The 21,464-nt window shown below is 38.9% G+C and overlaps 1 protein-coding gene across 3 annotated transcripts in view; it reads right to left on the minus strand.

The window, feature by feature from the left end:
• Positions 1–21,464, minus strand: part of SPAG9 (sperm associated antigen 9) — a 63,425-nt gene that overhangs the window by 3,977 nt on the left and 37,984 nt on the right. For 2 of the 3 annotated variants that reach the window (XM_065648165.1, XM_065648167.1), the window contains exons 9-29: positions 20,159–20,216; positions 19,486–19,638; positions 19,346–19,397; positions 18,795–18,925; positions 17,522–17,578; positions 16,485–16,658; positions 15,689–15,818; positions 15,322–15,414; positions 14,870–15,037; positions 13,960–14,131; positions 12,689–12,916; positions 11,256–11,451; positions 10,300–10,422; positions 9,675–9,755; positions 9,122–9,189; positions 7,738–7,886; positions 6,395–6,566; positions 5,306–5,419; positions 3,593–3,631; positions 2,550–2,726; positions 1,637–1,774 (exon numbers count right to left, since the gene is read on the minus strand). In XM_065648165.1, the coding sequence (XP_065504237.1) occupies positions 1,637–1,774; positions 2,550–2,726; positions 3,593–3,631; positions 5,306–5,419; positions 6,395–6,566; positions 7,738–7,886; positions 9,122–9,189; positions 9,675–9,755; positions 10,300–10,422; positions 11,256–11,451; positions 12,689–12,916; positions 13,960–14,131; positions 14,870–15,037; positions 15,322–15,414; positions 15,689–15,818; positions 16,485–16,658; positions 17,522–17,578; positions 18,795–18,925; positions 19,346–19,397; positions 19,486–19,638; positions 20,159–20,216 (2,673 nt within the window). The remainder of the gene's footprint in view (positions 1–1,636; positions 1,775–2,549; positions 2,727–3,592; positions 3,632–5,305; positions 5,420–6,394; positions 6,567–7,737; positions 7,887–9,121; positions 9,190–9,674; positions 9,756–10,299; positions 10,423–11,255; positions 11,452–12,688; positions 12,917–13,959; positions 14,132–14,869; positions 15,038–15,321; positions 15,415–15,688; positions 15,819–16,484; positions 16,659–17,521; positions 17,579–18,794; positions 18,926–19,345; positions 19,398–19,485; positions 19,639–20,158; positions 20,217–21,464) is intronic. The other variant, XM_065648166.1, reaches the window with a different exon arrangement.

Consider the following 21,464-nt stretch of genomic DNA (forward strand, 5'->3'; position numbering starts at 1 on the left):
CAATTTTAGCCCCCCCTCAATTAACTGTCGTTTAAGTATCCATGTTCTACATGTTGCATTACTTATAGCTCTTGAGGTAGAGAAGCAACAATCTAATTTGCAAACTTGCAGGGCCTCCCAGGCAGGAATGGAGATGGTTATGGTAGAACATGTGCTGGCATAAACACACCAACTATATGAAGCGCTCTGGAAATAAGAGCAGTAATTGAGCACAAATAAGACAACGCAACTCATGTATATGATGAACCTTTCCCCTGTCTTTCCACTTGTTCCAGTTATTCGAGCTTGTTACAACTCTGCACACACTGACACAGGACAGCCTTGAGCCTGTTCTCCATCATTGCTCTTCAAAAGAGAAGAGCTGTTTCATAACCACATCTAAACTCCTGGTGACGTGAGCTGACTTGGATCAAAGGTGACAGAGTAACCGCTGAAGAAAACTGCACACAGACAGCAACAAACATCAACACAGAAGCAGTCTTGTGGTATAGAAGAACATCGGTTTAATCAGATGAAACGGGAACTGACCCATGACTTCAGGAAGGTTTCAAGACACACTCTGGCTGGTTTTCTGGTTAGACTACTTGGGAGGAATCTAAATGTGGAATAGCCTGAACTTGCTCTTGAGCTGGTTTGCTGCACAACGTGGTAATAGCTGAGCTAATGCAGCTGTAGTGCTGATGCTGACGTTCATGGCTTTGAATCACGCCATAAGGAGAGCAAAATGCACGTTTGGTCCGTGGCTACACCGGCTTGCTTGGAACAAGCGCAGCATTTTTGATACTCACTAACAGCGCAGCACAGAATTGCCTCCAGTCCTGTCCCCTGTGTGACTCCACTGGGGTCACCAGCAGGAACTTGGTTTTTATTGACTAGTGGGATGACAGAATTTGGGCTGGCCTTCATGGCCATGCAAGTTGTTTTGGGGGTTTTGTTTTGTTTTTAAATACTACACACAGATTTAGGCAAAAGGTCAAAACCAGGTCTAGGAGTCAAGACTGCTTTTTACGTACTTTTTATCAAGGTCTCCAGCTGCAGATTCTAAGCATATAACAAATGGGAGTGGTTATGGTTCCATTTCTCCAAAAGCTTCAATTAAAAAAAAGTATGCTTACACAAGAAATCTTTCATGGGCTAGATCATACAAAAGTGCTATCCAAAACTAGCAGTGATCATAATAAGAAGGGCATGAAAAAATAACAGTGAACTGCATTTTCCTCTTTTCACTCAAAAATGAGTACATTTTAATCTGAGTGTTCTTCATGTAACACATGACTTTTTTTATAGTCAGCCTGCACATTTAAGTAACTAAGGACATGTTTTCCAGCAGTTTGAGATAGAAGACTAATGTTTCAAAGAAAGACTGAAGGCATAAATAATAAGGTGGTACGTGACTCCAAAGCAGAGTTTCAAATAAACCTTTTTAGAGAGTCATCTCAGAGGTCATGATTTACTGTGAGAAGAGGAAGCTGAAGGTGTGGAGGGAGCACAAAGATACTTTTATCCTCACGCTCCCTTAACACCCACATACTGACTGACCACACAATGCACGCTGCATTCACAGTGGAAGTTATAATATGGTTAATGACCTCTCGGAATGAAAAGGCTACAACTGATTAAGCTCGGTATTTCTTACCCATTCTGAAGTCAATATATCCCTCTCCACCGCTTATCACCAACATCGATTTTAAGGGACTCTGGTTGAAGGACTCTTGGGCCGGTTTATCAGCCATTAGCTCTGTTCCACCGCTGCTCTGTGGGCAAACAACCTGACCTGGATTAAAAACAGAACACATCTTTATGCCACATCTCACAGAGTAAGACCACCTGTATTTGGTCATTGGATGACATACTTAATGCCTAATGATACACTTAACTAGTGTCTCTTCAGCGAGGGACAGAACGCCAGCTTCGCTCTGATTTCGCCCCTCTAAAGAGATGATGAATCTGTTCAGGTCAGTTCAACGAAAAATCAGAGAATTAAATGCCTCTCAATAGATTTCACAACACACATGCAGCTCTAGAGAGTGACACTGAAACAGACTTCGAGACTTTCAAACACACAAGTGAACTGATTCAGCCCACGTCAGCCCGCTAAGCAAACAAACTTCTGTCATTTACTTCCAGCACACGAGGTGCACACAAGCACTGAGAGCGTATCCAGCCAGCACTGCAGCTCCGAGGAAACTCTCAGCTTTTCCAACTGGGATTCTTTCCTTCAAGGGCTTTTCCCTCAGTAGCTCATCCTTCCTGCAGGATGCCAGACTCTTAAATTGGGCCTTATATCAATTAGCAGCTGACCGCCTTCTTAATAGGCAAGCACTCACAACAGTACCTTTTTCCCACATAACACACTTCTTTCCTTGTGACCAAACCCTTCTGCTCCCACTAAACAATACTGCACTCGGGAATCAGACAAGTCTTGTAAATAAAATATAATAAATTGTTTCTGAATGTACAATTTCAAACACTTGCTATCTCTGCCTAAACACTATGCTTAAGCAAATGAGGGTGAAAGCGTCATTTGAAGAATGGTAATAAAACCTCACCAGGTACTGCGACAAAGAATTTGACAGCATCACGGTGCCCGTGGAAGCAAAGCTGCGCGTGTGCCATTGAACAATAAGGTATGAATGTCCCTGGAGTCACTTTGTCACTGTTTTCATCGCCATATACACGTATTACACTCCCCGGACGGTTTCCAGAGCCTGCTGCTGCTTTATTAGCTGTAAGAGAAGAGAAGTGTTTTCTACTTGAAAATACAAATTACAGAAATGGTTATTTGTTAAGAAACCTTATGGTATCGTCTAAAAGCTAAAGCCAACTTAGATAAAAATGAAACAGGAGGGCAGCAATGCCAATTCAAGACAGAGCTGGAAAGAAAAAAGATTGCATGCTCGTTATTTTAAGTACATCAGAAAATGGAGCAGGATTCTTATTAGTCTAGCATAAACACCAGATTTTAATATCCTACTTTTGGAAAAAAATAATTTGTGAAAGGACTGTATCTTTCATAGAAAATAAGTACCTCTAATGTGTTTCAGTATGAGCAAATTCATTGTACTTAAACATATAATTAAAGACAGCTTCATTCCAACTAATTGCAGGGTATCCCCTTGCCAGCAAAAATTGCCTAAAAATTGCCACCTGTGGGCATGAAGGAGCTACCCTATTATAATTCTACATCTAGTTTTTACTGAGAAGTTTTAAAATCCATTAAAACAGAGAAGTACTCATGCTAGACATACAAGCCATCTCCATTCCAGAGACTATCAAAGGAGTGAAAGAAACGGTGATTTGTAACAAGACAGTAAATGATGTGGATTAATGACAAAGTTATAAGATATGGTATCACATTGGCTGGAAGAAAAACAAAGTCTGTATGAAAGTTCAGCTGCAACACAGGATGATACACTAAACTGCTGAGCAGATTGGTGGCCATGTAGCAAACATAAAACTGCTGCAATGCAGTAACTGCAAGTGGAAAAACATGTAGGAACATACAGAGGGTAAATCTATAAGGAGTGGGAAACAGCCTCAAAGTGGCTATTAGAAGCCTGAAAATAGATTTTTGTTCAGGATCTGCACTTACCCCTCAGCCCCAGTAAACGTCCCTGGTGGAGGATTACAGCTAAAGTGAGAAAGGAGGAAAGGGGAAATGGAGAGGTACGACAGCAGAGGAGAAGGATTAATGAGAACCCACCACTCTCATCGTTTGGTTTTTGACAAGGTAGAGCTTAAAAATTTAGCTCCTAAAACTGGTATCGAATTACAGAAGATTCAAGTAAAAAGTCACAAAGAACAACACCTTGTTATCAAAGTTTCAGTACCAAATGGACAACGAAAGCACTGCTACTTTCACGTGCTTTATCGCTATAAAGTCTATTATTGATTAGCGACGTTTCCCCTTTCTCTCTTTCCTTGGCAGGAGGCTACCAAAATTATATATAACAACTCATGTTTTCCAGTGCCCTTTTGAAACAACATCCTGCAGATCTGAAAGACGTCTTGCTCTTGAGACCCAGGGAAGTGAGAGATGCAACTGCTTATGCAAGGATGCGATTGCTTTTGAAAGCCATGAATATTTGTAACGAGGGTTCCCAAACCCACTATCAGGCTACCCACAACCTGTTCTGATTCATGAACAACTAACAAAACTGAAATTAAACTGAAGAGTTTTAATAGGGATTTCTTCATGTTCGCTACCGTTTTAAGACAAACTTCTCTAGAAACATTAAATAAAGCTTGATGCAAATTAAGAGCTATAATTTTTGAAAGCATGATTTAAACTATTTCAAATTCATGGTAGGAAGTCTGTCCTTCCCTAGTACACTCATGCAATGCAAAAAAAGACATTTACTGAATGGATGGACAATGTAATGGAACAGTATGAGAAACAACGCATGTATGTGCTGTTCAACAAAGCAGAAACAACATGAAGAGTTCTTACTACTAAATTACCTTAAAAATGTCACCTGTCAGACTATACTACTTTCTATACAACAACAGTACAATTAGGACTAAGAGTTCTGTATTTTATCTGCTGAAGCTTCTGTCCACGTGTTTTAACATTAGTCTCAGGCACAAGTGTTTGGGGTTTTTTGTTGTTGTTTTAAATGCCATCAATTTACACACAGACTCTTCCCAGGCTTTACCAATTTAAGACTTCTTTCGACCTTGAACTGGACTGTTCCCTTCTGCCGAGGTTCGGCTGCCCATGTCTGAATGTTTCCCCACCCACTCCCGAGGAGCTTCAGCCTACGACAACAGTTTGGGGTCTGTTATTACGCAGATACCTGGATTTGAGTTCTTGGAATTTTACCTAGAAGTTAGTGCCCTATGTGTAGAACGTGTTTACAACTCTTTTAGCTTTGATTGTGTCGGTACCACTGCTGTTCCAGTCCTTTATACCAGCTTTGGGATGAATTCTCAAGCATGGTGATCATAGGGCAATCAAAAATAACAGTTATAAAAGTAAAGCCATCTCTTACAAGCAATAAACACCTATAAATGCTGCTAATGCTCATAACACCTCGAAGGCTTCAAAGCGCCTCTCTCATTCAAGCCACAGCAACTCTGCTCAAATTGAAGTACAGGAGATTTGCTTTTTTGCTCAGAGTAATTATAACCACGTACACAGATTAGGTGCTAAACATCACACAGGCTGAAATCTGTTACAAACCTGAAAGATTCAGACCTGGCAGTAACACTTTCTATCCATTAGCAAGCATCTGAATGATATTTAATATTCTCTTTTTGTGCCTACAACATATTGCACAGTGCTACTCATTTATATTTTACTTACTTTCTGTTAATGGAATGGAGATGATGACACCATTTCCTGTTCCTACCCATAAACGATTACAAGACACCATAAGAGCTGTGATTCTCACAAATGAGAATCCCAGTTTACCAGTACCTAAAAACAAAAGATGCTTTTCATCAAAAATTATGAGCAAGAATACTTTTAGTTCCATAACAGAGAATCTTAGCTCCAACTCCCAAACCACACAGACAAGTCACTCCCTCCCACTTCGAACAGAAACAAGATAGAGTACATTTAATTTGAAAAGATAATTAAGTCTTCTAGCATTTTAGGTTAAATTGTGAACCTGTACAGAAAGAGACTAACATTAACTGTGAGAAAGCACAAAAGGTATAATGGCTCCATAATGCTGCACAATAAAATCTTTTGGGGCTTAGAGCACCAGGGCAGCTTTTCAAACAAACAAAAAAGGTGAGTTTACAGATATAAGAAAATGGTTTCTCATCCATTAAAATTAATTTCTCATCTATTACCACTATGATGGGAGCAGAAGGTGGCTGACCAGTTAAGTGCAATGGCACAGGAGTTATTTGTGAAGGATGTCCCATGGCCCAATTACCTGTACTTGTTGTGTTATGTAGGTGGTCAAACTGCTCTTATATAAATATTCATAAAAAATCAGCTTACTAGCTTCAATAGCAATAAAAAAATTGCTATTTTGCATTTGGATTTTCTTGAAAAAGAGGCAACGCTTCCACACAAGTAATGGATTCTTCCCACTCCAAGATTTTTAAAAAGGCATCAGTACAATAAAAGAGAAATATTTTAGTGTCTCTATTGATGCCCAACCTAATCACCAGTTTCCTCATTAGTCCCGAGTTTTTAGGCACACTTTAGACACTAGGTAGGGGCATCAGACTGTCTCAGAAGACCTATCACCCTCATCATGCTTTACAGACTGACTTGGGCTTCTACTTCCAGATTCAAGTTTTCACAAAGAGGATTTGACTGCCCCTCCACCCACTCTTCCCCCAGTCTGCAGCAAGAACTGCCCGATCCACAACAGGAAAAGAAAGCTCCAGACAGCAAGAGGCGTTAAGAACACAACAGTTTTTCTTATTGACTTACCGAGCATTTTGCTTACATAAGGCTCAATGTCCACATCTTGTAGATGCTGATACGTGTGCGCGTGATAGAGACGCAGGGTGGAGTCCAAGCGGATGGACACCCACACCCCATCACCCACCCACGCCAGCTGCCTCACTTGGCTTTCTCTTCTTGGGTGCGCATCGAATGACTTCTACGGAAGATTGGATTTTAAATTAGAAGACGAAACGAAGGAAAGAATGACTTCTCTGTTAGTCTTACACTGCCAATACTGGCAATTTTCTTAAGTCATCTACAACCCTCTGATTTGCAGGATTTGCAGATACAGTGTTTAGCTTAGTTACAATTACCATATGATGCTGGTAAGGTAGTAGTAAAAATGCCAATTCCCTTCCCCGGAGTGTGATCTCAAAGTCATCGTCTCTTACTGTGTCTTCATTTACATATCTTATCCCAGCCTGCTCTGGCTCCCATCTCCATTTAACCCAGAGCCTTGTTGGTGTGAGGCCCTCCTGTCACAGCACAAGATACATCTGCCCAAGATACGTCTGCCCAAAATGTGGTTTCCTTCCTAGTTCTGTCAAGCCTTGCTCTTGCATACAAACCCACTCATGCAAAATACACACTATTCACCAGCAAAACAATTCACTTCTCTGTTGTATAAACTCCTTCATTTCAATTTTCCCACATATATATATAGTCTCCTGCACAAAAATAGATTGTTAATTGGGTGCTTGGTATTTTCAGAAGAGCTGAACAGTCACCCTCAAAAGGTCTGGCCCATGTCTCAGACCAATTAGCAGATGCTGAAGTATTAATACTGCTAATGGCTTTCAGAAACCTTAACCACTTTCTGTACTTGAGACGTCAGGTATACACACACAACAGTGCAGAAACACCGGCTTACACACCTTATACAAACAAACCATTCTATGGAGAGAGAGTACGTTCAATATTAACACTTACAAACTTTGAAAGTATGCAAAGACAGATTATAGAGCAGGTTAGAGGTGGGTGGAGAACACATCGAGGCACATACACAGGGAATGATTGGGGAGCTACCCTCACACAAGCTCTGCACAAGGACACTCTCCAGTTCCTGGTCAGCTAGAAACAGAGAACTAAATCCTCAAGAAATTGGTTTCAATACATGAGAACTGTCTCATCATGGCTTAAAAACCTTCCAAAACAGTGAAAACGTCTTAAAAAAAAATGTAATAGTACTTCCCAAGATAAATTTGGTTACTTGTTTCTGTACTGATGAACAAATAACTGTTCTCTGGAGTTACTCTGGAGTTTGAGCTGTAGCACGAGATGGCATTAAAACGTAACATTTAGTTGTTTTAAACACCATTTTAACTTGCCTCTATTTTCATGGCCTTTGGTTGAACAACATAGATTTTGTTCCTGTAGCCACACCAGACTTTGTCATGTACCACTGTCATGCACCTTATCGAATGATGCGGCCGGCCCAGGTCTAAGAGGTGATAGTTCGTCAAATCCCACTGACCATCTTTAAAAACAGAAGGAAAAGAAAAAAACAAACCAAAACATAGGCTCCTATGAGTTTTAGAATCTTTTAGAAGCACAGGGAAATACCTTAACAGTCTAATGTTTTTAAAAGCACTATAATAATCTGGATAAGTCAATACAAGTTTATGACTAGGCTTCTCATTAAAAAAAAAGAGCAACTGGTTATACAAACTACCAACATCCCAAATCCTACTTTGCTTTTAATATAATAAGCTTGTACAGTGACTCATGTTCAAAACATATCAAAACATTTTTAAAAACAGCAAGCTATCTAGTGCTAAATGCTTTACTTGGATGGTCATCAGTATATCTTACAAGCAACTACCCACACAGCGCTGGGCACAGTTGGACACTGGACACTGCTTGACCGAACAGGGAAACGTTGGCCAGAACATCAAGATCTTTTTAAAATATGCTGCAAAATCTTAAGAAAGGCACCTGAAATCTACTGAAAGCATAGTATATTTGGTCATTGAACACAAAGTAAATTCTTCTGTAGACTGAGCTAGGCCACAGATCATCACTGACATTTACTCCAGATCCTTGAGGATTGTAAGGTACTAGAGTTTGAGTTTCAGAACAAATAAACAGTAAAAACACAACTTCACGCAAATATTGGGGAAGATACATCTGCATTAGTGCTGTGCAACCTCTTTACTTCTCCTAAATGCTGAGCACAGGGATTTAAACTCCACAAGAACAAATGAATCGGGAGCCTGTGGAAACAAGCCAACAGGTAAGCTTCAGTTACTCATAGCAAGAGCTTCCCCTCCAGGTCCTTATTCTGGAGGCTGAAGAATGGAACGTGTCCAATAATGGTTTGGGCAGAAATTCAGAAGGGAGTCTTACAAAACTCCCATTGAAGGACTTGGCCACAGATAATTATTAACACTGTTAATAAAACAGAAGACAACTATTGAGCATGATGACAAAAACAAAAGAGATTATCATCAAAGTGGACTTGAGCAACTGGCTTTTTGCTATTTAGCTCAGATATATCCCTTTCTCCTTCTCAGAGTAAGAAAAACATTCCAGGAGGCACCAGGACAGTGCAAAAATGGGACTTGAAACTGCAACTGAAATACTAGAAAGATTTCTCAAGACAACCTGTAAAAAGGCCACTGGGGACCACATTTTCAGAATGCTATTTATAAATGGCACATTCCTAAATAATGTTATAACTTCACTAGTTTCAAGATCTAATAGAATACTTACCCACTCCTCGGTGAAATATTGCTAGTGTTCCATCGGCTAGTGCAACTAATACTATTCCTTTTACATGTCTGGAAAAAAAAGGAGCCAAAAACCATACACCGTTAGACTGAATTTATCAAACAGCAAGCTTAATGTATAAATATTTAATATGTCAATATACTTTTCCCATTCACTTTAGCCTTAGTGATTTCTACAATACAGCTCAAGAGAAGGGAGAGTAGTGTCAAAATCCAGCTCAGAAAGCTTAAAACATATCTAGCTACAATGCCTGAAGAAAACATCAGGGATAAAAACTTAACTGTTTCAAGCATACAGATACCAAGAATACCAAGTATACGGCTACAGCTCATCATTTGAGCTACAGGATTTCCAACAGATGCAAGATTCCATTTTTTTTCCTTACTCCTCAAACATTTTCCACTGCCCCTCAAAGAATACACATGCATTTATGGCTACTGGCATTCCCAATACGTGAGGAGGAAATATAAAGCAATTTTGCAAGTATTTTAACAAAAGTTAATTATGATTGACGTGACATTCTTTCAGGACTTACACAATACTGAGAATAGAATCTTTAAGTTTAATGGCATGAACACATTTCCTCCACTGGGCCACTGACGAATGAACATACAGGCTGCAAAGACAAATTAGGAGGGATTAAAAGCACTGGGAAAGGTCTGCCAGACAGGATTAAAAAACCAAGCAAAACTCCTATAACTGAAATCTACAATCAAAGGGAAAATAAGTTTGCATCTTCCCCTGAAAAAAAACCAAAATACCCCTACATGAGCAGCAGGACATTTTTTTCGGAGGCCTAAAGCATTATCAACTCCTTTGCATGTACATCTGCAGTAAAAAAGGCAGTTTAGTTTTCTAGCATAATAAAATATTGAAAGTTACGGAATTATCAGACCATAACAATTTCTTTGACTACAAAAAAAAAAAACCAATTTTTCTGCAGGTGAGTGTTATCCACCAAAAAGTGCTTGCTAATCACCTACAATGCTTTCTTTGAATTCTATAATGCCTAAATGTAGCAAAGTGTACAAGTTTATGACCTCTTGAGGTCATCTTGCACTTTATCTTGACTCAAGACAGTTATCAGGCCTGTAGGCACACAAAAAGCAAGTTTAAAATATTTTTTCCAAATGCATTTAGCAAGATTGGCATTTTCTTACCATCCATTCTGTGCTCCAAGCCACATTGTCGGCAAAAGGCTACTCATTTTCTGTGCTTCTTCTCTCACTAGATCTTGCTCATTTGGCAAAACTGCAATGTCTTTATATAACTCTGACTCAGTACTAAAAATAAAACAAAAACCCCACAACCCAACAGTTAAAATACATCGAATGAAGTGCACAGATTACTCAGATTATAACCTAGGTATTTCCTTCATTGCTGCTAGTTTTTACATTGGATTTTGAAGTACATAAGGTATCTAAAAATCAGTAACTGCATGACAGTACAGCGATATAGATGAAAACCTCAATAACAATTCATTTCCTCAAGTGGACATTTACTTATACAAGGAAATTTAGGTTCCATTCAAGGCTGTCAGTATTGCTGATATCCCTGGGGAATGGCAGAAGAGTCACATGTTAAGAGAAACACTTAAAAACCTGTAGGATACTTTTGTGCCTATATGTGGAGAGTGATGATTCCTGAAGGTATGAAATACTGATTCCTTTCAAGCTTCTTCTCCACTCCTGTAACTACTCACAGATGGACTATTCTGAGAAAGTAAATATATGTTTGAGCAACCAGTTGATTGGAAGAGGGGAGCGTAATTCTTATTTATTTTGACATCAAAACAGGGAAATTAAATGGGCATGACTAGATCAGCACCATTCACATTAAGTCTGCGAGAGGACTAGGTGACAAACACTCACTACTCCATTCTGGAGGTGTCTGTACTCAAGGGATACGAGTTCACAGACAAAAGACTCTTCGTCCACAGGTGACCCTTTCACGCCAGCAAACCATAGAGTAGCTTGGAACAAGACTACGTATATAAACCTCAACAACACTTAACAAGAAAAAAAAAAGTAGTCATTTCATCCCCATGTTGTGTTCCTACAAATATCTTTTTCTTTTTAAATGCATTTTAAGAGGTATGAGGTTTGAGACTGTGTACCTAGGCTGGTATACTGGAGACGCCTCTGTTGTATTCTGCACTCCCAGCGGGTCCGTGAAGACGTGCTCTGTGTAGACCCCAGTTTGTGCGATATCAGCTGTGTCTTCTCCTGTCCCTGCACTGACTTCTGTTGCTTCCGTTGCCTCCTCTGCTGTTGGAATGTTCTCATCTACTGAATTACTTTCAGTTGCAATATCTACGGAATAAAAAAATTTGAAAAAAAACAACCGTGCAAGAAGTCTCAATTATTTAAGACAGCCACAGCTTGCTACTTAAAACTTAAGTGAATAGCTGTAATAACCAGACAGACACAACGCAGATTCGGTATTTAATCTAAACAAAAAAAGAAAAATCAGAAAGACCCAAACTTTAGTAGGTTGCACTGCATCAACAGGTGTCAAATGCACTAAGAATCAACCCGGTGACTGATGGCACAGATTGTCCTTTGAGTGATTAACCAGAATAGCAGTGAACGAGTCCAACCACCACATATCCATTAACCACCACAGCTCTGGAGAGCGTACGACAGAAAAATATTACGAATGCCTATAAGGTAAGCAGCTTCATTTAAACCTCTATTAAGACTGTACAAGATTTAAGGCATATGTTCACATTCTCTATAGTCATCTGTCGGCAAGATCTGCATTTCAAATACCGAATACCTTAAAAGCTCTCTTTAGATCATGCACCAGTCAGAGTTCTCTCAAAAGTATTTAAAGAAGCAATTGTCTGGACCCATTTAATATCACCTCCACAAAGTTTCCAGCTACGATTCCACAGTGCAAGTATATTAGAATCACAGAAAGTTAGGGATTGGAAGGGACCTTGAAAACTCATCCAGTCCAATCCCCCCGCCGGAGCAGGAACACCCAGATGAGGTTACACAGGAAGGCGTCCAGGCGGGTTGGAATGTCTGCAGAGAAGGAGACTCCACAACCTCCCTGGGCAGCCTGGGCCAGGCTCTGACACCCTCACTGGGAAGAAGTTTCTTCTCACATTTAAGTGGAAGCTCCTGTGTTCCAGTTTGTACCCATTGCCCCTTGTCTTACCATTGGTTGTCACCGAGAAGAGCCTGGCTCCATCCTCCTGACACTCACCCTTTATATATTTATAACCATGAATGAGGTCACCCCTCAGTCTCCTCTTCTCCAGCTCCAGAGCCCCAGCTCCTCAGCCTTTCCTCACACGGGAGATGCTCCACTCCCTTCAGCATCCTGGTGGCTGCGCTGGACTCTCTCCAGCAGTTCCCTGTCCTTCTGGAACTGAGGCGCCCAGAACTGGACACAAAAGACTCATAGGCCATTTCCCAGAGTACTTGTTTTATGTCATCACCACTTACGGACAAGCTGTTACATTCAATACCCACACCATTCATTTTCCAGCGAACCTAATGGTATTAGGCCATCCCTGGCATACTTGTAAGATTCTCATACCTGGCTGTTTCTCTGCCCTTGGCGAGCTGCCGTTTGCATCCTGCGCTGGGGGTGCTGCTGTGACCCCCTCCGCAGTGCAGCCGACCACCGTGATTCCTCCCAGTAAGCTGTCAGTGTCGGCAGAGCTGTTACTGGTCATACTCCCACACAGAGACGACTTGTCCACTTGACTGGGATCTGCCTCTTGAGACCCTTCTTCTCCTGCTGGATAGTCTGTTTCCCTTGCCCCTGAAAGAGATTAAACTCACATTTCTTGTGGACATAAAGGTGAATGATTCTTCCATCTAATAACCAACTAAGCTTCAAACAGAATGAACTCTCCAGCAGCTGAGATTTAACATGCAGATATCCATCTACAAGCTCAAAAAGCAAAAGCAGTATCTATACATGCTGCACATCTGAATGTCATACACCATATTTCAATCTGAAGATTTTTTCCTATTAATTTATTTCTACTTCAAATAAATTTTCCATTAAAATTAGATTTTATAACAGTGTATATATGCAGGAGTGCCTATCTACACCTTTATGAAGAATTTAACTGCAGCAGATCCTTTTTCTGGAAGAAAAGCTGTTTTTCTCTCATACAACCCTCTCAACCACTTTTAAGACTTAAAATATTATTCTTGGTTTCTTGAAATTTTTATCGTATTTTACTATATTTTATGCTGCTTTGATTTTACAAGTTATATGTCATTTCAGTGGAGCAAAACCTCAAACTTCACCGGAAAGAGATTTCTTCTGAGCTTATTAAACAAAACATTCACTGGAACTAGCGCCACAAACTTCTATAAATGTAAGCCAAGAAACAAGAAAACCCAAAGCACGATTAGTTCTTCTCCAGAATCATAATATCCTCCTATTAAACTTCCCTCAGCACACGCTCCACGTACACTCTCCATGTAACAAGGATTCCCTCTACAGGAAGCTCCAAGACTTGCGACTTAACTTCAAGAGGATGAAGAGGTCTAAAAAAACCAACATTTTTCTTTTGCGACATTCACAGTGCCATAAAGCATTGGCACTACTGCACGATTTAGAATACAGCAGACAAAATACTTAGTCTTGGTTGCCAACATCTCTCTACCTTTGAGTTAATTTAAGAGCCAACTGAAGAGTGGAACTGTGGAGTAGGTATCCAATAGTCTTCCCTACGACTGAACACTTGCTGTGTTACAGTAACATTTTATCACACTATTTTTTTTTTTGCATAAGAAAACCTGAATAAGATACATTTAATAAACAGGAGTTAAAACATCACAAGTCTTTACCTGGTACACTAGCAATACAGAGCACATGAGAATTACAAACAATGAAACTGTCCAGAATATTTCCTGGTTGATTAGCATCAATGATGATAACTTTTGTAGCAGAATGTGTGCTAGTACAGATCCAAACTAGACTGGATAATTCTTCCTGATGTTTCAGCTCTTTCTGCTGGTCCTGAGGGAGAATAAAGGCAGAACAGAAGGGAATAACAACAGGAAGGGGGACAAGAATAGAACTATTACCTTTGATCTTGTATGTTCTTACATTATTAACTACAGAAATACACACAAATATGTGATAAGTTAAATATCTTTAATGTCATTGTAAAATTATATGTAATTACTTGTTCTATATATATTTAGAATATAAAACCCCCTCATATTTCATATCTGTGTAGAAAGCTACAGAAAATTATACTGCACAATTATACAGTTAGATAAGTATAAAGCTACTTAAGAACACTATTTACATGCCAGCAACCATACTCGGTATTGCCACAGATTAATGTAATGTCCCAAGGCACTTCAAAATTAAGCCTCTGTTTTTATACCCTTAATATCAATTCCATTCATTGCTTCTTCATGAAAACACGAAGACTACGATATGTTTAAACAATGACACGGGCACCTTTAAAAAACATTTGTGACAGAACTGTTTGTGTTCTGACTGCCATCAGTGGTGCATCATTTTGATGTAAAATTGATTCCTCAGATTTGCCAACAAGCTGGCACACAGGAAAGAATCACAGCATTTTTGTAGTTGGATTCAATAACCCAAATATCTTGGGTTGATGACTACCCAAATCTATTAATTACCAATAAACCTGATTACAAAATATTTTCTCAATCTACAGATAGACAGTAAATATATTTAACTATATAAACTGTTGAACATGCCTTACAGTGACCTTACCTTGAGCTCTTGGTCTAGTTTATCTAAGCTACTTTGAGATCCTGTTTGTTGCTTGTTGCCATCTGCATCCGTACCAGTCACATCATTGTAGAACACACTAGCACCAACCACAGACCCACCATCTCGTGTTTTCCCTCCTGAAAGGTTTACCCCTACAGCACACCACAGCTTGAAAGAAAAAGAAATACTCCACTTCAATATTAAACTAAAGCAAACAAGTCACAGCCATTGTTAAATATGCTAAGCAATGTCAAAATTATTATATATCTGCAGTCCATTATAGGGAATTCATTGAGAGTAAAGTCAGGTACATTTCTACTGCAGCTTAAATTCTGATTCATCTATGCTTCAAAAAGAAACAACTTTATTTAAAAAAGAAAATAAAGTCTAAAATAAAAATATTCAAGCTATAGGTTGTCCAAGTCTCTGGATCATCACTGTCAATATCCTACCTTCATCGAGGTATCCTTCTCATCTAAAGGTCTCAGGTAAACAGGTACGGGCAAGTTCTTCATCTTATTGTCACCCTGGCCACCATTTGCCACCTAAAAATAAAAAAAAAAAATAGAAAATAACAACAAAACACAAACAGAAAAGCTTTCACCTTTAGAAGAGGTTTAGTCTTTGGAATCAGTTGACCAGACTTTATTAAACATAATAGTTTCGCACTATGGTTTTCCTTCGAAAGACTCTTAACTGCAAAAGTTCAACAAAAAAAATGCTGCAATCACTCAAACACAAGCTGTGAAATTATGCTCTGTTCAAATGTCACAAAACATGAAGTTGCTTCCACCACATTTGAAAACATAAGCATAATACCTGTTTGTACTTCTGAGGTAGACTCCAGCCAAACGCTTGCACTCTCCCATCCTCTTTCTGAACATGAGCCTTCACCTGGCGATACTGCTCCCTCTTCTGCTCTCTGCGCGAGGCTAAACTGGCTTCAGTTCTAGGGAAGAAGCGTTATTAAAGAACCTGTTAGTTATGCTCCCTCAAATTCTTTTGTGTAATGGGAGTTGCTATTGGACTCAGGAGACCAGATCTCTGTGGAAGCACAGGGTTACCAAAGAGATCGCTAGTTTTCCAACACATCACTTCTAGAACAGCAGGTTCCCTGTGGGCTGTTTCTAAGGGACCTGTGAAAGACAGGTAAAACCAGAAAGTCTCTTGTCAGTATCTTCTACTAAAAGCTCTAAAAGTTGTAAAGCAAAAGGATATATTGCCAAAAAACAGCACAGGGAGAAGAAAAATAAAATAATTACAGATACCTGTTAGCATGACTCATTCTATTTTTCCGTTGAAGTGAAAGTATGTGTACAGTTATTGCTTAGCTACAACACCTGCATATAGAAGTGTACCAAGCGCTGCCTCCTGTGCCTAAATGTGCTTTTATGAAAGAAAGTGATGTTTACCAAAGAGAATATTACTGCCAGGTACCCAGAGTATTCACCCACCGCTGAGCATTTCAGTCTGTGCTATGTTGACTTCTTATGTGTCAACATTCACTTCAGGAGAACATTATACTTCACTTAGCAACATGCTGTTTATCTCAGAGGATTAAATGAGTAAATACTTGATAGAGCATATCTAGTACTATAAAACCAAAATGTCTTACTCTTCACTGAGGAATTCAAAAGCTTTCGATTTGTCACTTGGTAATTGAGATAAGGTGCTGCTTCTTTTCTTGACTGATGGAGTAATATGCGAGGTTGGAGCATTATATTTAACATTGACAGGAGGTTCTGGTTTCTTAGCTGTATTGCTAGATGAACTGAAGAGCCTGCTAAAACTAGAGGAAGGAAGAAAAAAAAAATGAGAGCCAACATTTGTAAGATACATCCAAATTGGACTATGCAGGCAAAACATGGCATATGTTACCCTGCTCAAGCCAGTTAGACTAAGAAACTGGAGCTCAGTGTAGCAGCAGCCACCACACACTCAGCAGCACCCTCAAAGCACAGAAACTCACATCAGTAAGACAAATTCTTAAGAGTTATTATCCCATTTATCAAATTTAATGGGATCTTCATCTTGAATGAACATCTACAGGGAACCAACAACATTAGGATGTGAACATCACACCCAGAAGAGAGTTTTATGAAGCATATTAGTTCATGCACAGATCACTTTAAAAACTCCACCATTTTCTAGGCTAAAAGACAGAGCAGTTATCAGCAAACCACAAAGGGATTATTTGACAAATATCTCATTGCAAATAACACTGTTTTAAAAAGCTTGAAGTTAGAAAGGAAAATTGAACAATCAGTAAGCCATACTTCCTAGAGGAAAAGGAAGCTGAAATAAATGCAATCCACACAAGCTACTCAGGTTTCTATTTTTCATCATAAAAAAGAATCCAGAAAAATGTTCAGAACAAGAGCCCTGTGCATATTCAGCTAGGAAAAAAAAAAAATGACAGCACTTTGGCATTTAACTTCACAAAGTGCACAGCCATTCACTGTGTGATGCAGCTTACGATACATTTTGTCTTCAAGAACAGCCTTACCGAGCTGGCATGCTAGGTAACAAGAGGAGAACAGTTAAGACATCTTCATCTGCCAAAAGATAATTAGCTAACATACAAAGATACACCAGCTAATTGGTTAGGGTCTTTTATTTATTTTTGCCAGTGAGTTGTGTTTCAATACTTACAACTGCCAAATGCTTGATCTCTTCTTTTCTTGCATGGCTGGATTTTCTCTTGATGCTCTACAAGAAATGAATTCCAAGTTTACTGAGTAAGCATTGATTAAAAAAAACCAAAAAGAACAGTGTGTAACTCTTCCTTAAAAACCCAGGATAACATATCGAAAGTATCAAAGCCTGTTTCTTCATATTGCCACTTTTCTGATCCGAGCGCAACATTTAAGTTCTCACTAGATGAACTGAAGTTACACAAACATCATCCACGTCTATTTGCATCACAAACACAACTGGTGAGTGCTTCTCAGATGGAAGAGACAAATCCATGTAACACTTTGCAGTGAAAACAACTAGAAGCAAGCAGCAAACCATTTTAAATTCTTCTGCCTCGTATTTTTTAATATTGTAACCATTGCTTTTTATTTTAAAACATCTTATTCTTCAGCACATCAGAAAATAAATGAAGTGATTGCTCCTGAAGCCACAGATGCATTAACAGAGATAGGGGATTTCTACAGGAGACAATAGCTACAGAAAAGCAAGCCACGTCTGCTTGGGAGTCCAAACGTCTCCCAGTTATTGAGGACAATAGAAAAAATTAAATGCCTTTGTTACACCTGATGGTCAGAGAGCACCCAAAGACACTGTCACCTCTGGACATGGACACGGCTTGGGCAGATGTGGCAGGAATGAGCTGGGCCAAGGTCTGAGGCAGAAGACCTTTGTTTTTAAAATCATACCTTCCGGACAACTCAATAGTCAGGATGCAAATTAGGCGAAATCACCATCTTTATTGCTTATATTTAACAAACCTTGCACAGTTTTAAAATTGTGTTTTCTCCTGAAGAACGCGAGTCCTTACAAATGGATTACAATCAATCTGAAGACTATGTTATTCCTGATTTGACATCTCAGCTGACAACTGGGCCCACTGCTCTAAGGTATGTGCACACATACACACACAGTAATTTTTCCTGCCCAAATTAATTATTTATGGCTACCAAGTTTTGTAATTGTTCTAAAATACAGAAATTTCTTCATGGGATGCTTATTTCACATCATATGAAGTAATATATCTTCACTGAGGTCTCACCAAGAACCCATTTTGACAAGATAAGTTATATGCTGATAATTTAAAAAAACCAAAGTTATGCATGGGCATGTAGGGAGGCAATAGGAAGGGCCTCATAACCCAACCTACTGACCAGATCACTGCAGGAGAAAAATCAAAAGCTTGTAAAATCCAAGGAGCTCTATGAAGTATTTTAAAAGAGCCTTTTACCTTATCATCTCAGTCCATCGGACAGCTTCCTGAAGCTCCATCAACCTCTCTTTATACTGATTTCTTTCCATCAGAACACGGGCCATTTCAACACGAGTAAAACGCTTCCGCTGAGCGGTGGGGACATCGCTCTGAGCACACAAAAAAAGCAAACATAGGACAAACAAAGGAGCACAGTAGGGCCTTGCAGAGTCAGCCTCTTCCTTCCGATAAGAGCCAGCTTAGGGCACAATTCCAGATGGCAAATCATTCGGGGCTTTGTAAAACAAACTCATTTTACCTGCCTCTCCCTCCATCTTTTGTATTTAGTATAAACTGAATAAAAACAGTTCTTCAAAAAGAATGTGACACACAACAATGGGCAGAAAGAAACTAGACATGGCCATTTTAAGTTTACTTGTGCTCTTTAGATCTTCTATCTTTTCTATACATGGAGGCAGTTCACCACTACTTATTACGCAGCAAAGTTTAAGAGCATTCACTAAATGCATGCGAACTTCTAATGCCCCATTGTGAATTATACACAGAAAAATAGACACACATACACCTACATCATCATCCTCTTTAGCTTTCTGTCTTGCTTCCTCTGCTTCTGCACGAGCTCTAAATATAAAATAAAAAATAGCTGCATTAGATAACACAGTGGGTTTTCTTTTTTCTTTCTTTTTCACAACCACGGAATTAAACTTACTTTCTCAGCTCTTCTTCCAGTTCCTTATTCTTCTCTTCAAGCTTTTGTTTTGCTTGTTTTACAGCCTCTAATTCACCTTGTAGTACATCCTTCTCGCAGGTCAATTCATCCACCTTTGCTATCAAATCATTCTTCACTACATTCAGTGCATTTCTACACAAACATTTAAAATACACCGTTACAAGGATGACTCATAGTTGAGCTTCAGTCTGATTTTATTCTTGTAGACCTGCACATTTCTTACATGGAGCAGCTGTAAAAAGATACGGCTTTCTAAAACAGGTCAAACCCTCTCCCCCCGAGATCTCAAATGCTCAAGTACATTTACACCTCTGTATTAGAAAAAAGTACTGATAAATCAGAACTGTTTGCTTAGAAGTTGAATTCCTCTGTTTCTAACAGGAAAGGCAGGGAGCTGATCTCATTAGGACACGGCGCTGCGTTGCTTGTAGCCTTACAAGGATAAAAGCAGCTTTTGCTTCTTAGGTCCTTAATCTCTAGAGAATACCCACTAAACTATATATTTAGGTAAATATACCTACAGATTCAAAATACTTATATCACCACTACTCTTAGAACTGAAAGAACATTTGTATAATTTCAGCTGTGTATGAAGATATTGAAGACATAAAACAGAAAAGGTCAGTATTTTTACATACACATTCTCACTTACTTTGTCTCCAACAGCTGAGTGTTTTCCAAAATAAGGTTTTCAACTTCACGACCCATTCCTTACCAAAGGAAACAAACACATGAAATCAGCAGATAAAACCGGTTGTTTTTACAAAATGTATGTTTTGCCATTGTCTAAAAACAGCTGAATTTTAAGTACAACAAACTTGTCATAAAAACTGTGAGCTATGTGAAGTTTCAGGACCGACCTACCTTCTACTATTAGCTTTCCCCTCCACCTTCTTCCCAATCTGATTTCAATTAAAGCCTAAAGGCAACCCTACCTCCACCTAGTCTATGTGTTTTGAAGAGGTTACAGTACTACTAAGTTGAAGTTAAGTTTAAAATGTTCAGCTGTCCTTTATACTACGTGAGATACAAAAGTATGTAAGTTCTAAACACAAGACATGCTGAATTACAAAGCTCAGATTGCAAAAGCCCTGCAGACTTCCCCAGAGCAAATGATACCTTACCAAAGAAATTATGGTCTTTAAAGCCCATGCAATCCATGTAGAGCAAAAACAAGAAGAAACATTTCATGTAAGGTGTAGAATGAGTGAAGAGCAATAAAAGATTTAGACTTATGAAGTAAGAGTGAACTAAAACAAAGCCACGACCAAAAATTTGAAGTGGAATGTGATGTGATTAGAAGCAGGATCTATACGAAAGACAGATGTTAAAAAAGTTAAGTTTGTCACAACCATTTCTATTGGTTAGATCTCTTATAAAAATCAGCAACTCAGTAAAAGTCTCTCTGATTTGCTGTGAAATAATTTAGAAGCACAGTACTCAGACAAAATGCTAAGCCATTCAGCAAAATTTTCTAACTAATATGTTACTATGGAAAAAAGTGAACTTAACTACTTCAGTGTTATTTAAATTTTTGGAAATTCATTTCTCACCCTATTGTTTGCATGCCTAAAATAATATAATTTGCAGGATTTTGAAAAGAAATGGTGGGGGCTTTTAAAATACCCTGCAAACAATCTTCTAAAGCGACTTTGGCAACAGAAGAGTTAAAAAGATATTCTGATAACAATAAAGAAAAAGTATTAAAAACAGACATGCAAGTCACAGTTCCCTCTTTTGGAATGTCTCTCTCAGGGTTTTAGATTAAAAGTAAATTACATTTCATACTGAAGGAATTTAGATCAGCTACAGTTACTTTATCAATACCTGGAGAAATCTCCTACACTACAGCTATCCAGAGGTTTTATTTAAGTGGCTATTGCTTTTGAAATGTTTTCAGTATTCACAGATAAAAGTACATAGGATCACTTCCAACAGGTTTCAGGATCCTTTATAAT

Source organism: Caloenas nicobarica, chromosome 18 (assembly GCF_036013445.1).
Source record: "Caloenas nicobarica isolate bCalNic1 chromosome 18, bCalNic1.hap1, whole genome shotgun sequence".
NCBI classification, from domain to species: domain Eukaryota; kingdom Metazoa; phylum Chordata; class Aves; order Columbiformes; family Columbidae; genus Caloenas; species Caloenas nicobarica.